We start from the raw sequence: 18,311 nt of genomic DNA on the forward strand, positions 1-18,311 counted from the left end.
TCTGAGGAAGGGTCACCAGACCCGAAACGTTAACTCTGATTTTTCTTTTCCTTCACAGATGCTGCCAGACCTGCTGAGCTTTTCCAGCAACTTTGTTTTTTGTCCCTGATTTTTAATCCTTCTTGTGTTCTACCTGAATCAAGACTGAAACTAAATACATAATTGAGAACAAAAACAAAGTTGCTAGAAAAGCTCAGCAGGTCTGGTAGCATCCATGAAGGAAAAAACAGTTAACGTTTCGGGTCCAGTGACCCTTAAGGATAAATAATCGTTGGACACATCTTTGACTGATACTGTAATAGAGTCCATGCTGTATTTCTAGTCTGATCTATGCAAAATGTTCAGTGAAGACTGATAACCACATAAACAAAGATCATGGTAACCCAATAGCTGGAGTTCAGCTCAGGCACTGATAGGTAAACACAAAGTTTCACAATTTTCAGGCTGAACCACTGTCAATACTTGCTTTAAACACAAATGAGCTGTTAACTTAGCTAATTCCAACTGCAGCTGAACATGTACAATGTCAGGGAGGAGTTTACACTTCCATGAGAATAAATAAGTCTGCATAATGCCACTCATACAGCATAGAAAGATTAGATCCACGGGATGTCCCAGAGGGGCTTTTTTAAAAAAACCACATAAACTACTTTTCAGAAGTGCAATCAAATACAACAGTCAATTTACTCAAAAGGAAGATCCCAAAAATATTTGGGAATGACTTTCTTAATTCATTTTTGGTGATTTAGATTGAGAGAAGAATGTTAACTACATCACCAATAGAACTCTGCTTTTCTTTGAAAATAGCTTGGGATCCTTTATGTCCACCTAGGCAGACACGCAAGATTTTGATCTACTAGAATCCAAAGACTAATTATCACAAAGATCTGTAGAAACTTAATTTTACTCCAGATACATCAATTTAAACTCAGAAGTCACACTGATGACCAATATATTACAGCTATTAGTGCACAACTCATAAATTTGGGAATATTTGTCTCAAATAAAAGGCTGGTAACAAAACATTATGGTGAAGTGTCAACTAGAATCATGTGCCAAAATCTTGACGCAAGACTGAAACAATGTGCCTTTATTGCAGAGTAAGTTACTGTGTATCTGAATTACTAGCAGTTACCAACTGAACTTAGCTAATAACATGAAAGACAAATTATCACCAAAATCCGTAGCAACTTATTTCAATTCTGCAAAGATGAATTCAAGTGCAAAAGTCATGTTATTTAATGAACATTTACACAACAGGTATGACCGCACAATTGTAAACTTGAGGACAATGATTAGAAAACAATTTTCCCGTTTCTCTTTTACTGCATTCACAATCTGTTGATTTCTGCAGGTCAACAAACATCAATTCTCACAAATTCAAACTCCACTGTCGCTCCAAGTCTCAGATCAAGTTCAAGGAGAAGCTTCCACAGATGAAGACAGATTCAACTTTTCCAGTGCTACTAGAAAACAAGGTTGTGGTTGATAATTAAATTGAGTAGCACGGTGGGTAAGTACAACATCCTGTCACTTGTCCTGGGTTTGAACAAAACTCAGTGACAGGATAAATGTCTCCTGCTCTCTCTTTTCTATTTGTGGGATGGATTTGGGCAGTCTCAATTCACATTAAGGTCACATCACAGAAAGCTCATAATTCAGCACCAACCAGACAGGCTCAATCACTGGAACAAAAGGGTATATGGCAGAGAAGTAGAAAATATAAAATAGTAGAAGATCCTCTTCTGAACCTGGAGTTAAAGTTTGTTGAGACAGAGATTTAGAAATTTACTCGGAATCTGCTTGTGATGTAGCTAACCCAGAAGTATTCAACACTGAATTGTAATGACAAGATTGAGTGTTCAGTTTCTCATAAATAGCATTCACCTTTATGACGAAAATATTTACCACATATTTTGTTTAATAACAACCAATTATTGGAGCATAGCTGATCAAAATACACACTACAGTCTTCCACAAACTAGCATGTGTCAGTTAATACTAATCAACTTAATGATTAAATCAATAGATATACACTCATTACCATTTTCAATAGGAACTTTCAGGATACCAGCAATCAGATATATTCTGAAAGCATAATTTTATTAATAAGTCACTTCACTCATGACATTATTAGGAAGCGTCCCCTCCGTGTAAGTCTTTTTATCTGACCTACTTCCAATATCTCTCTGGCAGACAATCTGTCAGTTTATCTATTGTTGTTCATCATAGTCACTTCTGGCAGCTAAATAAAAGATACAAATCCACCATGCACAGGCTTATGACACTGTAAACCTACATAGCATTGCAGCTCAGTAAATGTGTGCCCTTAATCACTGCAGCAACTTCAGTGACTAGCTCTGCCAAATCCCACTCAACAGAAGAAATTAACCAGGTCAGTGAAACAGGTGCAACACTATGTCTGTCAACCACTCTTCCCACAATTACTTGTACACAATGAAGCAGTAATCTTTACAGATCATCTCTCTGAAGAAATGTATTGAAAACTGTAAAGGAAAATGAATGTGCTGCTGCCTTGCGGCTCAGCAGATGTCTGTGGGTGATGTACAAGGCAGGGATGAGCTGTCGTAGAAATCTGTCAAGGTTTGGCTAAGTGATTAAAGCCTCCACAGTCTAAGCACCATATTTAGAGTCTACAGGAGTCAAGACTTGCACCCATTCCTTGCTGCGATGCCAGATGTTGGCTAACATTTTTGTTTCTATTTATTTCACTTGGACAGAATGATTTGGCACAGCAGCCACAATGTGGAACATTCTACAGTTGCTGTGTTAACAAGTGTCAACTATCATTCAACCAAAAGAATGCCAGAATCTCTCTTACTTGCTGTTGTTTCAGATGTGTCAGATCCTTAGGGAGCTGACGTTTTTGCATCAGGGACACATCTGGCTTATTCAGCAATTATCTAGTTCTGTAAGTTAATGCTTCAACATTTATTAAACCTTTTAACATAGGCTATATTTTTAATAGAGAATTTATAATGAAAGAATGCATAAATATAATTATTAGTTCCAATTGCTAAGTGGAGTTAAGCTAATAAAATGGTCTCATTTAATCAATCTTAACTTGCCCAAATTTAAGGCTGGTTCTCAGTTACTGTATAGATGCATATACATTACAGATCTCCACTCAGGAAAGAGCCAAATACTAAAATCTGGTATAAGTCTAGAGCTACATATTTTGAGTAGCTTCTAATAATAATGGTGATTTGAATCCACTGCGGTTCAATCAGTGAAGGCATCGAGTAGCAGTGCTATATTGATCAGGGGAGTCTTTGCTTTTCCGTGCATACATATATAACTGCTCTCAACATTGATCTGTTGGGGTACAGTTGAAATAATTCACAATAATTGCTTGCAGGAATCAGGTTTGTGCACAAGGACCCAGAGATGGAAAGGATTGGGCTCAGCCGCAATAAACTGCTAGTTCTCCGTATCTGCATATGCAAGTGAAAAGTGGTCAGCTGGATGAGATATCAGAAGAGTTGTCTGGGTAACAGTATCTCAGATGGGAGTAAGCACCTTTACCATAGAAATGATGTGGAAAAAGGAGAAACAAAAAGGCATTAACAAAATGTTGTACTCAAGTATTAGTGTTAACCAGCCAATGGGTCTTTGTGCCAAAGTGCATTTATTATCATAACAGAACAGAAAATTTTACATCTTGAAACATAAAAGAAATAAAACAGCATTGATAATTGTAATTATACTCAAGAACTATAAAATTAAAATTGGGTCAATATAAAGAAACATCTTCCAAGCGGGTACACCAATACTACCTCAACTACCTAAGTTTTGTTTTGTTAACTGAAGCATATTACCAACTTATCAGTATGTTACCTGCAATTATATAAGCACTTACCTTTCATCCCTCTAACATTTCTTCTATAAACCTAAAGCAGGTTGTCGCTACTTCAAACTTCTCTGCAAAATATTACACAGCAATAGAAATTGCTCTATAAATTGAAGCCTTTCTTGGCAAGTGAAGAAAATATTTTTATTCTCAAAAATATGTTACAAATATTAGTTCAACGTATGTTAAAAAATCAAGCTAAGATCATAAACCTTTTCATAAAAGGGTGATAAAAAACATGGTTTGGTTCAAATAATTGGAACATGTGAACTTGTTCCTTGCTACCTCTACATGAATAATATCTCGTTGTTATTAGTTAATGTTTTTGGCTGGAGAGCTTTTCTTTTCTTAAATGGAGGTTTAGTAATCACTAAATTGTGTCCCTTCCCGAAACAACCTCTATTTTAAAATAAGAGAGTAGCAAATGTTTGGTACTTGTGCAAGCTCCAGAAAGTTGACATGAGCAACACTAGTAATGGCCCGAGATTGAGTCATTTGCTTGCTTAGTTTCAGAAGGCGAAGTACTAAGCTGGGCAGTATCTCTTCATATTTAGATGCATAATGGAATAATGAGGCACTGCTGCCTATCATTTGCAATTCTGATGGTTTTTTAAAACGACTTAAGAATGTCACTTTAAACTCCGCTGTAAACCCACTGACTCCCACTGCTACCTGGACCATACATCCTCACACCCGGCTTCCTGTAAAGACTCCATCTCATTCTCTCAGTTCCTCTGTCTCTGTCGGATATGTTCAGATGAGGCCAACTCCGAAATGTCCACCTTCTTCCTCAACTGAGGATTCCCCAGCACCGTTGTCAACAGGGCCCTCAACCGGATCCAACCCATCTCCCGCACATCTGCCCTCACCCCTTCTCTTCCCTCCCACAACAGCGATATGGTTCCCTTTGTCCTTACTTACTACCCCACTAGCATCCACATCCAGATCATCAGACGCCATTTCTGCCACCTCCAGCGAGATGCCACCACGAGATACCCTCCCCTCCCCTCCCTTGTCCACCTTCCGCAGGGATCGTTCCCTCCGGGACACACTGGTCCATTATTCCTTCATCCCCAACACCCCCCAACAGCACCTTCCCCTGCAACCGCCAAAGGTGCAACATCTGCCCATTTACCTCCTCCCTTCCCACTATCCAAGGACCCAAACACACCTTCCAGGTGAAGCAACACTTTATCTCACTTCCCAGAATCTAGACTACTGCATTCACTGCTCACAATGTGGTCTCCTCTACATTGGGGAAACAAAGCGTAGACTGGGTGACCGCTTCGCAGAACATCAATGTTCTGCTCGCAAAAAAAGACCTTGAGCTATGTGTTGCCTGCCACTTTACACACCACCCTGTTCTCTGGCCAACATCACTGTCTCTGGCTTGCTGCAGTGTTCCAGCAAAGATTAACACGAGCTGGAAGAACAATACCTCATTTTTCACTTGGGGACCTGCAGCCCTTCAGATTCAATATTGAGTTCAATAACTTTAGGACCTAAACTCTCCCATGTCCTAGCCCCCAACCCCACACACCAGGTCTTGTTATCTCACAGCCTGCCATTACACACTACCTATTGCTAATCACGAACAGTCCCCATCAACAGCTATTCACCCTCCTAGCCAGATCGTTATCAACTCCTTTGTCTATCCAACTACTCTTCTCTCTCTTTGGGCTCTATCCTATCATTTACTCCCTACCCCAACCACCTCCATATTTTCTGCATATAAACCAACATTTTCCCAGCTACAATCAGTTCTGAGGAAGGGTCACCGGACCCGAAAGATAAAGTCTGATTTTTTTCTTCACAGATGCTGCCAGACCTGCTGAGCTTTTCCAGCAACTTCTTGTTTGTGTTCCCAATGTCACTTTCACAGTTTGAAATGTACATTTTTTGTTTCAAATTAGAGCAATCAAGCTCCATCACTGTCTTTCGTTATTCTCCATGTAGAATAGGACTATCCTCCAATTAGTCATGACGTAAGAACACAGTCATGGGTCATTTATTTCTCTAAAATGGTAGAACAAAACAATTCCAATTTGGATGGAAAGATAGATGAAGAAATTTGAAGATCCATTAATTATACTGAGCCATATTGTGCCAAGGGAGGAGGGTACAGAGAGCACCACTACCCCTCAGAAATAGTCTACAACTTCAGAATATCACACATGTGCAGACTGGGTCAGAAATCCTGAAGTTGCAGTCTGTGGGTGGAATTCCAAAATAGGCCTGCAAACACTGAAATCAGCAAGAATTTCACTTTCCTTACTCTCATACTGCCACCTGAAATATCTGAAGCAATCAACAGACTTGTTAATCAAAGCAGTACACAATAATTAAGTTTATTATAAAGTTGTGACTGTATAATGCACTCCTCCCCAGAGTATTATAAAAACAATGTGCTTGGATTGTTGGCAGCATGAGATTTGGGTCAAGGTACATTGTAGCATCCCATACAAGTGTAGGCATAAATCACATTCAAAGCGAACACTAAGTACCTCCTGCAGTACCTCCCCAGCTGAACCATTCACATAACATCACTTAGTGTTACATCACGTGACTTTGGAAGATCACATCTCCTGCATCCCCCAGAATAAAAAGTGCTTAGCCATGTGACATTACTTGGACTTGATCACAGTTACTCACTGTGTTTGGCATTTTAATCCAGCTTTTAAAAAAAAAAGGCGTTGATAACAATGCCTATTATCAGGTCACTACACTGTTCAGCCAGAACAAATGCCAGCTTCGTATCTTTTCTGAGATGATTTATTGCAAAATGTCTCTTAATACAAGACTTGCTGACTGAAATGTTTCTCTGATTTGGAACAACCTGAACTGCAATGACCTTTGTCTCTTCTATTGCTAGGTTACTCACGTCAATTTAAGATGCTTTATTGATATCCAAACAGTAGCTTGGGTAGGCAAGCTCCTCGTTCTATTAACGAACACTCACCTGATGGTAAAAATCGTTGTCATCAAAAATCTCTTCATCTATGTCTTTCAGATGTACATTTGACTTTCCTTGTGGCACAACCTCCTGTGTAGAAAAATAAATCAATCTGTCCATTACAAAGGATGGGAAGAAAGTATGCCAAGTTCACTAAAAGCCCTGTCACATATTGCTTACTGACTAGACACATATTAACAAATCTCAGGTGTTTTCCACCTTCCCTTGTTGATGTTTTGATCTCTGTGGAAAACAGGGTCTCATTCTCTAGTACATTCTCACTACCACAAGGACCTTGCTTACAAATCCCCCTTTCATGTTTTTCACAGTTTTCGTAGGCTATTTATCCACAGAAGGCACAACAGCTAAAACAATCCAAACCTAACATGTTCTTCACAGAAGTAACACAAGGATAAATGAAGCCAGTTATAGCAGAGGACCCAAATTTTCAGTAACATGAGACAGACCACCGATCTAGCTTGAGTGTACTAATCTGATGGTTCACTGCTCTATTATACAATGCGTTGGTCCACTGAACTCTATTGCCACTTTTTTTTTTTATTAAACTTTAAAATCTCTTCTGAACTTCTAGGATTTGTTTGCTTAAAAACATTCCAAGTATAAATTAACAACAGCTGTTAAATCATTTGATTCCATTCTATACAATAGCACGCAAAATTAAAAGTACAATCTGTTATAGTTTATAATACAAGCATGTCTGCTGAAAGCTTCAAAAGGGCATTCAATCACTAATACATTCAATGATCAAAACAAAGAAATGTTATACCAGAGCAGTATACAAGATCCAAATAAGTTAAGTAAAATGTTTAACAGTTACATTTGTCTCATTTCAAAATCCCAAATGTCACTGGATTCAGTTTTACTATGCAAAAGATTGAGGATATTTTTACCCTATGAAGGTGTTAATGCCTCTTGGATTGGAGTTCCAGGGCTCCCCTCTGGCACTTCACCCAAGTGGGCATTCTTCATGTGGAAAGTAAATAGTTAGTGCTGGCAGGCTTTGTGACTGCGGGGGGTGCAGGCATTACAGTCAAGTCCAAACCTGTTCACACCACAACATACACTTTCCAGCAGGTGTCAATGGATAATGATCAGTACGATGAATTCTAACTGGTTTTCTCTCCACCACCTGGGGCAGTGAGTCAAACCACAGTGCTCCTTTCATCACCCCAGCTGAGAACAGTAAATATAAGCACAGGTTTGGACTGAACCCGGGATGTTCTCAGGAAAATAAACAAAACATAGCAAATCATAAATAGAAATGGCTGGAAACACACAGGAAATCAATCTTCTGTGGAGTGAATCAGCAGTGGGTGCTTTGGGTTTGTAATCTTCTTCAAACCCAGCAGTTCATACCTTCAGCTTAAATCTATGAATCTGAAGCATCAACTGTCAGTCTCTCCATTGATGTTAATAAGTCTAGTCTGTTTTCAGCATTTAATGTTTTCGTTTCTGGGATCTTCTGTGCAATGGAAATTCCATTACATTTTGCCTTTATACAGTCAGAGAAACTATCCTTTTAATGTTTGCATATAAAAGAAAACAGAAACTAGTCTTCAGGCTACAAATTTGGAGTTCTAATTCTTTATTGGCATACCATCTCCCCAGGTACAGACTCTGGAACCTGCTGAGAATCTTCTTCCACTTTTCCAAGAATTTTATACAAGGATCTTTTGGTCTGAGTCCGTCTTATCAACCTTTCTTTATCCATCATAATTTGCTCTATCTGGGTCAAGATGGAACGCTCAAAAGCACTGAACCCCTGAAACAAAATATCAGGACAGCAAGAATTCAGGTAACATTCCATTTAAAAACATACTTTAAAAAAACACTTAAAATGTCCCTGAATTAAAGTAAAATTTATTTTTTAAATAATGAGACTTGCACAGAAGTAATATTCTTAAAAATAAAAACAAAATATAGTATCTGTGAAACATCAAAAAAAAACTATTCCAATACAAGTGTTACACATGACTTACTAGACCAGACAAGTAAATATATAACTAACAGTGAAACTTCTCATCCATGCCACTACCAGCTGCCAAAACACTCATGCGAGTCAGGGAATAACTTTGCATAAAACAGATAAAAAATGATTGTACATTTTCACATTTTTTAAAAAAAGAAATCAAATCAGGTTCTTGATCCAAAGTAAGTATTTATCGATTTATCCAATATCGGATAGAAAGCAGGCAGCTCTGGTGCTTAGTTTCATGCCTGGAAACAAGGTTAGCTTGTCAAGAATTGTCAGAAAATGAAAAAAGGAAAGCAAACTAGGTCGTCGTTTATAGTAAGCAATCAGAATAGGCCAATCAAAACTTGAAAACTGTATTTGATTAAATACCATAGATGCTAGTGTAAAAATCGACTTTCTAAGGTTAAATTTTTAGCCAAAAGTTGGAAGTCAACTTTTACACAAGTAATATTTGAGGGGTTGAAATCCACTTTCTCCCATCATCTCGCTACTGAAAAGCTGCCAGTTTGGAGACTGTTCTTGCCAATCCTACCATAACTGTAGTATAAAACAAGCTGAGGAGCATTTTATTTTGAATCTTTATAAACCTCCAATGAAAGCAACATTGTTTTTGATCAACGTCGTTGTCAAAAATTAAAGTTATACGTACAAATTTATACAATTTCAAAAAGTGAAAGTTTCAGAAAGTTGCGCGTTTCATGTCTGCAGCATATTGCTTTTATGCATGCAATTTGAGTATTTCCTCAGTGAAGAAAACTCAGCAAATCATGCATGGAATGTGCATTAAAATCCATTAAAATCGTTGTGTTCAGAACCAAATAACAAACCCCAATTGTTATTTTAATTGCATCATCATATGGATAAACATCTTTGTCTGCCCTATAAATCCACAAATAATCATCTTCTGTGCCAACTGCATTGGATATCCTTCATTTCTTGGATGATTTGATGACAATATCTGTTCTAATTTTATTCCAGGTGACTATAACTCATTCACATAGGGTTTCTAACACAAGAGTCTGTATGCAGACTCCTTTGGTGAATTCCTCTGATCATCTAGTCACTTCACTTTTTTCTCATGCTGTCCTTAAAGAGAGATCCTATAGTTGAACAAGGCTGATTAGATCGCCAAGAATGACTGTAATATTACTGTTTTGTGAGCCAACGCCAGCAATTAATCCTTGACAAGATGTGAACTTTGTGACTGTGAGGGGTGCAAGCATTACAGTCAATCATACTAGTTGGAATCACAAAACTATCAGCCATATCATCAAGCCACCTTCATTCATCTATCCTTTCTCGCAAATGTGAATGAGTTCTGTTTTTGAGAAATGCCATTTTGAGAGAATTTTTCCTATTGAATATCACAAATGGTTTAAGCTTTGTTCCTTTGGACATACACAACACAACAATGGTGAATCTACTCCTTGTAAGAATAGTTGTTTTCATGAGCACTAATTTCTTTCCAACTTTGCTCACTATTTGGCTTCTGACATGTCAAAATTCAAAGAAGTCTCATCCATGTTCCCAACAAAAACTAAATCTGTATGCATTCATTTGTCCACACTAGATTATAAAATTGCTGAAATAAGATAACCGTTTCATCATGCTCTGCTTGGAGATGCTGTGAAACCCTGGTCTTCTGCAACCACTTCATAAACCTGGTACACCATCTAAGGATGGCTTTGAAATCTGCAATGCCTAACTTTCTTGTCTATTTCAGGCAAAGATTCAGACAGATCTACAAGAAACAAGTCATTCTGGCAATTTGCATTGTATTTTAACTGCAGCCATATTCCAGGCTTTCCTCCGTGCACTTTTATTATTATACATTTTCTTAATCTGTATGGAGAGCTTTCTTAATTCTAATGTTCTTCTGATATCTCAAATTTTTTAACCGAAGCTCTGCAATCTTAGTGACCAAGTTTGAACTGAGCAGAGTACCTGTTGTTTCTTCATGAAACCATGTTGTCATATTAGAAGGCAGCATTGGCAGGAATGCAGTATACACAGTGAGATGACAACCTTAATAGTATGTTAACATGTACTGGCATGAGGAGATGAACAGCCGCCTTCAATGGCAACCTTCAACATTATCTATGACCACTTGAATAAACAAATTTGCACCAGAGCAAATTTAATTTCAGTGACAAGCAGACGGCAAGTAGAAAGTGTTTGGGTTTTCTGGACAAAATGTCAGGATTCGCTATATATGAAAAGTAACCTTTTTTGACCAAACATCGAGAGCTCTCTTTTACAGTGTCTATTATTACTGGACTATACTCAGTATGAGGGCTTTCAATTATCGACTGAGTCCCTTACCTTCTTATAGATGTTCCACTGTATAAAGTTTTAATTCAGTGTTTCATTAAACACAACCACTATGGTAATTGATCCAGTAGCACAGAGAGAAGAAAGCGGAGTCACTATAAACTAAATTATTGCTGGCCCCACTTAAACCCTTTAGCAAATGTATTGGCATGTCAACAAAATAAAGTACTTTAACTGATCAATAACATAAAATATTTAACTGATCAAAATTTGTATCATGGTTAAAGATTAGGCTGATTTAGGTGGGCATCCTTCCATTTGTGATGCATGATGGAACACAGATGCAAAACTTTGGTGAGATTAGATTAGATCATCTGCTGCACTTCTTTTGTCGGCTGCACAAACCAATCATGAAATCATGTATATTAATGGTAACTTTTATACAGCCATACAGCATGTTTGCAAATACAAGGCTTCATTTTGCCATAATTGCAAAACATCCTTTCAAACAATTTTTTTGCATACAATCTTCCCTCTTGCTTTGACAAAGTATCAAAAATAATGCAGAATCCAAAGATCAATTCACCTTGCCTATTTTGCCTGAAGCTAATCTTGTCTTATCATGCCATTTCTGCAATGTACTATTACGAAATGTTTTGAGGTCAGCAAACCGCTTGGCCATGAAGTCTGGGTACTCATTCACTTTAAACTTCCTTTTCTGTGGTCTTTTCCTCTTCTGCACATCCTCAATTTCTTCATCACTGGGAATCTCTTCACTGGAAACATAGAATATATAACATATAAAAGTGGATTCTATTTTCCCTGCACAAGTATAATATGTACAGCACTAACCACAATCTTTGGTTATGCCTTAATATGACCAAACCTTTTCTCTTTTTGTTATTGTACACTCCAGCATCGTGTAACATCCTTGCATGTAACTAATTTAGAGGAGCATTTCCCTGGGTTTTATTTTAAGTGCTTGGCATTTTTATTTCATATATTTGTGCTCTGCAAGATAGAAAGGAAATGCTCATCCAGGGAATCAAAACAACCTACTGCTTAGAAACAAATCACCTTACTCGAAACAGTAATACCTACAGCTCTGACTAAATTTCCTTGGAAAATAAATCAAGCAACTTTGATAACTGGCAACTGCTAAGCTTTTAGCAGATATAGATCCAGTTTATTTATGAACTAAAAAATTAGAATATTGACTAATATTTATACAGCAGTAAAATGTCAATATGAAAAGAGACAACTGAGAATTACTGGTAAGATGTACTACAGAGAGGAAGATACTTAAAACAACGGAGGAAGGATTTGGCACATACAAAACCCATCGTAAGTGTCGTATAAATCTTGAGTCTGAAATCACTAGCATTCATTTTGACAGCCAAATAAAGTCTGGAAATCCACATCCACTGGGACTATACTTGGACTGCCAACACAATCTTGTCGGCTGAAACTCCCAATAGCCTCAAAATCCGCTGTAATAAGTCTGAATACAGTATGTATTTTGGAGTAGAAAATAAGTGACAGATATATCCCATTATCAACTCACTTACTGCTGTTGTATCACTGCACTTACCTGTCTGGTTCTGCCTTCTTGCCACTGACAAAGTGTTGTGTGCCTTGGTACTGGAAAAGGAGTTCATCCTGAAGCTCAACTAATGACCTCAGGAGTGCTTTCAGTGCTTTGCAACCTATGGGGAAAAGCAAGAAAAGTTTATAAATTAGACTATAATTAAATGAACCTTTTCTGTCACTTCAGGGATAAACTTTTCTACTTAATGGGATTGTGCCCCTGATTATGAGTTCCTTTATAAAAAGAGCGAGGCCTTTAAAGACTTTACCTAAAATAGTCCTCAGCGGTATGAAATGGAGAGCAGCTCTCTAAGCAATCCCATAAGAATGAAATCTAGTTAAGATGAAATCTTATAAATATCTAATAAAGATTACATCAGATTTATTTCTTAGGTGACGCAGATTGGGATCTGAACATTCAAGCATACATGACATTCAGCAAGTACAAGCAGCTAGCAAAGGACAGAGGGAGGACTATTTCTTAATGATGGTACCAGCACAATAAACAGAGATGGCATAGATAAACCAGCAGTTTGGGTAGAGATGAGAAACAATAAAGGTAAGAAGCCACCAAGTGAGTAGTGTACAGACCTCTTAAACAGTAACAACACTGTAGGATACACTATAAAGGAAGAAATAATGGGAACTTGTCAGAAAGGCGATAATCATGGAGGATTTTAATTCTCACACAGACTAGAAAAAGATGGGCAAAGGTAACCGAGGTGAGGAGTTCAAAGAATGTTTTCAGGATAGTTTCTTCTGGAACCAGACAGCAGGCTATACTAGACCTGGTATTGTGCAATTAAAAAAGGAATTGAGAGAAGAGAAAGTTGGTCCAGTGGAAAATGAGTCTGGGAATAAATAATGGAAATTAGAGAGATGACAGATGAACTGAACAGGAATTTTGCATTGATCTTCATTGTACAGGATACAAAAAACATCCAAGAAATAGTTGCAAATCAGGAATTTCAAGGGAAGAACTGATGAAAATTAAAATCACTTAAGGTACTGAGCAATTTGTTGGAGCTGCAGGCTGACAAGTCCACAGGTCCAGATGGACTCCCAGGGTCTTAAAAGAAAGGGCTAGTGAGATAGTTGAGGAGTTAGTTTTAATTTTCCAAAATTCCCTAGATTCAGGGAAGGGTCCATTAGATTGAACGACAGTTACTCCTTTAATCAGAAAGGGAAACAGAAAGCAGAAAACTACAGGCCTATTAACCTAACATCTGTCATAAGGAAGATGTTCAAAGCTATTACTAAAGACATTATAGCAGAGCACTTTGAATTTTCAAACTAATCAGGCAGACTCAACATGGTTTTGCGGAAAGGAAATCAGGTTGAACGGACTTATTAAAATTCTTTGGAGGAAATGATATGTGCTGTGGTAAAGGAGAACTGGTGGATGTACGATACTTAAACTTCCAGAAAGTATTTGATAAGGTGCCATGTTAAAGGTCATAATGGAAATTAAAAGCTCACAGCATACAGGATGATATATTGGCATACATAGAAGATTGGCTAGCTAAGAGGAAGCAGAGAACAAGCGTAAATGGCTCTTTTTCTACTTGGCCACAAGCTGGTGAGCCACAAAGATCAGTGCTGGTGCTGCAATTTTTTATTATTTATACAAATAAACTGTAAGAAAGGCTAAAGGTTTGGTTGCCAAATTTGATGATGACACAAAGATTGGTGGGAAAGTTAGCTGCGAAAAGGACATAAGGAAGTTACAAAGGCATAAAGATAAGTTTAATGACTAGGCAGAGATTTGGCAAATAAAGTAAAATGTTAGAAATTATGAAATTGTCAATTTTGGCACGAAGAAGAGAAAGCAAGCATTTTATCGAGACAATGGGAGTTTGCAGAGTCCACTAATGCAGACACAACAAGTAATTAGAAAAGCTAATTTGAAGGATATTGTTTATTGCGAGAGGAATTGAACACAGAAGTAGAGAGTTTGTCCTTCACTTATACAGGGTATTGATGACACCATATCTGGAGTACTACGTACAGTATTGGTCCTCTTATTTAAGGTAGGATGTAAATACATTGGAAGCAAGTCAGAGAAGGATTACTAAACCGATACCTGAAATGGGTGGGTTCTCTTAAAATGAACAGCTGGACAGACTAGGTTTGTTCCTGCTGGAGTTTAGAACAGTAAGAGACAACTTTAATCGAAACATACAGGATCTGGAGGGGTATCCACAGAATGCGTATGAAAAAAAATGTTTCTGCGTATGACAGAATCAAGAACTAGGGTCCACTGCCAAAAATAAGGGGTCACCCACTTAAACCGAGATAAGGAGGAATTTTTTTCCTCATAGAGGGCGGGCAGTCATTGTTTCCAATGTCTCTTGAGGAACAAAGTTCCACAGTATTTGAATACTTCTAAGGCAAAAGTATATATTCTTGATAAGCAAGGGATTGAAAGGATGTTGGGACTAGGCATGAATGTGGAGCAACTAGAGCAACCATGATCTTATCGAATAGAGGAGCAGGCTTGAGGGGCCCAATGACCTACTCCTGCTCGTCTTTTGTATTTCATTTCTTGTGTTGTTGGCAAAGTTTAAAAACAAAAACTATATTAACAATCCTGTGAACTTAAAGGGTGAAGACACACCTGTACGGTAGCCAAAAATATTTTTCCAGATTTTTAAAAATCTGCACGATGTTACATCATTCATGCTGCTAGAGAGATAGGATTGCAGTTTTCCTTTTAAATAGAGATGACAGCATGATCTCGAAGGTGAAATTGTTAGGAGGAACAGACTCTAAAGAAAAAGAGCAGCCTGAGGATTGATTAAGCAAGGAAAGAACATCGTCCAAAGTTTTCAAAATTTATTGCAGGACTAAAAGTAAGAGAAAGTCAACTATTTTGTAAAGGATGGAATATTCCATCAGAGTCCCATAGACACAGAAACAGGATTCAATTAGGACTGCATGATCTAATAATGACAAGAGTTGCTTTGCCCAAAATGGATGCATTCAGTTTGTAGGCTTAATGATTTCAAACCTGCTCAATTTACACTAACACACATGTATCTGCCCAAGTTTAAATATACAAGTTTGTGCGCCTTGGGACAGTAATTTTAATTGATTTAAACCCCAATTTAGAAACATCTAAAAATTATATTAAACTTAGCAAAATTGGAGTACGGTACTTAAGCTTTTGATATAAAACTGAGGCACAAACAGATGGTGTTGAGCTAAAGCTGCTCAACGTGTTTTCTGAGCATGTTAGGCTTACACTATATTTAATACCATTGATTTTAAAGCCATGCCAATTACAATTAAATTCCAAACAACAAATCTAAATGAATACCAACAAAAAAAATCTCTCAAAAATATTTTAAAAGTTTGACTGCAATGAATTTAGTAATTTGAACTTTCTGGAATGTACAATTCAGTCAGGATTATGTGCAGATATGATTTGCCAAGATATGCCAATAAGAAGGTAATAAAATACTCTGGAGACAACCCTCTAAGTGAAATCAACCAATGGGTAAGGAATTCCAACAAGTTCTCCACTCAAATTTGAGGACAACTTCGGTCTTTACAGCCACTGAATTTACAAGGTATTTGACCAGCGTTCCTTCATACTTTTACAGGTGTTCGTCGTTTCTCGTATCTCAGAAATGTTTTCCCGCTTCAAAACTATCAGTCCTTCCTTAAAAGCCCTCATTAAGCCTGTCCAAACTCCATCCATCCTGAAATCTTGCCTTTCTCATCAACATCATAGAATGAAAGCTTGCACAACACTATATGGGAACACATCCTAAAAGTACAATGCAATCTTAAAAAAAAGTGTGGTCAAAAACCCACCTTTTTAATCTGGTTTCTAGTACTATCTTCAAGCTCTTTCCCCAAGACCTTGTCAAGGAACGTTTAGAGACTCAATTACATTAAAAGACCTAAATAATGATAATTTATAGTTGTTTATTCAATTTTTAAATAACACAGCCAAAGCTCTGATTGGGCTGGAAAGTTTTGTGAATTGCATTTGCAATGAAATTTGGATTCAAATTGCACTTCAACATATGGAAGTAACTTACGTGCAAAGTACGTGTCATTTCATTATAATGAAAGTCAATCTCTCAAGTTTAAGGTTCTTGCAAAGATTTGTAGCTCGGGTTGTGGTTGAGGTTGTTGACTTCCTCACCGAGTTGGCTGATTGTAGTTCAGATGTTTCATCACCATGTTAGGTAACATTATCAGTGCGGCCTCTGATGAAGCGATGTAATTCTACTCTGCTTAGTATTTATATTATCTGGTCTGTTGAAGTGTTTTGTGTCATTTCCTGTTCATTTTTGCAAGGGTTTGTATATGGGTCTAATTCCACATGTTTATTGATAGCATTATGGGTAGAGAACCAGGCCTCAAGGAATTCCCATGCATGTCCATGGTTGGCTTGAGCTAGGATGGTCACAGCATGTTAAATTGATGGCCTCCGTTGTCCGAGTGTATTGAAATGAGGGAAAGTCTGTAATGTCGATTTGCTGCTAGCTGGTGTTCATGTATCCTAATGGCTAGTTTCCTTCCTGTCTGGCTGATGTAATGTTTTTGGCAGTCCTTGCATGGTATTTTGTACACAACGTTGGTCCTGCATGTAGTGGGTATGGGGTCTTTGGTCCTTGTAGTGAACACTATGACAAACATTATTTTATTATGGTATCCTTTGATGTTACAATGTTATTCACGTCCATTGACATCCCACCAGCCAAAGAAACACTGGCCACATTACTACAGGAAACTGGAACGCCGACCAACAGCTCCATCAGCAAGGACAACATACTCAAACTACTGGACCTATGCCTCACCACACACTTCACCTTTAAACGGTCTAGTATACAAACAGATTAAAGGCGCACCTATGGGATCACCCATCTCAGGACTTATTCCAGAGGCAGTAATGCAAAGATTGGAACGCACGACCCTCCCCTGCATACAGCCAAAACTGGGGATACGATACGTGGATGACACATTTGTCATCATTAAAAGCAATAAATTAGAAGAAAAACACCACCTCAACACCACCTCATCAACAACGTATTCACCGGGATCAAATTCACAAGAGAAGAGGAAAACAATCAACTTCTGTTCCTAGACATCAGGATAGAACGAATGACAAACGGGGAACTCCAAACCACAGCATACAGGAAGGTAACCCACACTGACCAAATCCTCCATTTCTACAGCAATCACCCCAACGCCCATAAACAAAGCTGTATAAGGACACTATTCAAACGGGGTGCAACCCACTGCAACACACCAGAACTTCGCGAGGAGGAGGAAGAGCACCTATACAAGGTCTTAGCTATCAATGGATACCCCACCAACTTCATCTGCAGATGCCTACTACAGAGACAACACCGACAGAACACAATACGACCTAATATACTGGCCACACTACCGTATGTCAAGAATATATCGGAACTGACAAAGAGACTCCTACAACGACGAGTAATGAGGATAGCACACAATCCCACAACGACACTGTGACAAACACTCACAAGGACCAAAGATCCCATACGCACGACATGCAGGACCAACGTAGTGTACAAAATACCATGAAAGGGAATGATTTTAGCAGTCATCAGAGAGGAAGGAAATGAGCCACCCAGATACACAAACAACAG

General features: G+C 38.0%; 1 protein-coding gene across 2 annotated transcripts in view; it reads right to left on the reverse strand.

Moving 5' to 3' along the window:
* The window catches only part of aatf (apoptosis antagonizing transcription factor), a 125,870-nt gene that overhangs the window by 59,281 nt on the left and 48,278 nt on the right, over positions 1 to 18,311 (reverse strand). For both annotated transcript variants that reach the window (XM_048612566.1, XM_048612567.1), the window contains exons 5-8: positions 12,683 to 12,797; positions 11,678 to 11,867; positions 8,443 to 8,607; positions 6,831 to 6,914 (exon numbers count right to left, since the gene is read on the reverse strand). In XM_048612566.1, the coding sequence (XP_048468523.1) occupies positions 6,831 to 6,914; positions 8,443 to 8,607; positions 11,678 to 11,867; positions 12,683 to 12,797 (554 nt within the window). The remainder of the gene's footprint in view (positions 1 to 6,830; positions 6,915 to 8,442; positions 8,608 to 11,677; positions 11,868 to 12,682; positions 12,798 to 18,311) is intronic.

The sequence above is a fragment of the Rhincodon typus genome, chromosome 26, assembly GCF_021869965.1.
Source record: "Rhincodon typus isolate 14 chromosome 26, sRhiTyp1.1, whole genome shotgun sequence".
Lineage (NCBI taxonomy): Eukaryota > Metazoa > Chordata > Chondrichthyes > Orectolobiformes > Rhincodontidae > Rhincodon > Rhincodon typus.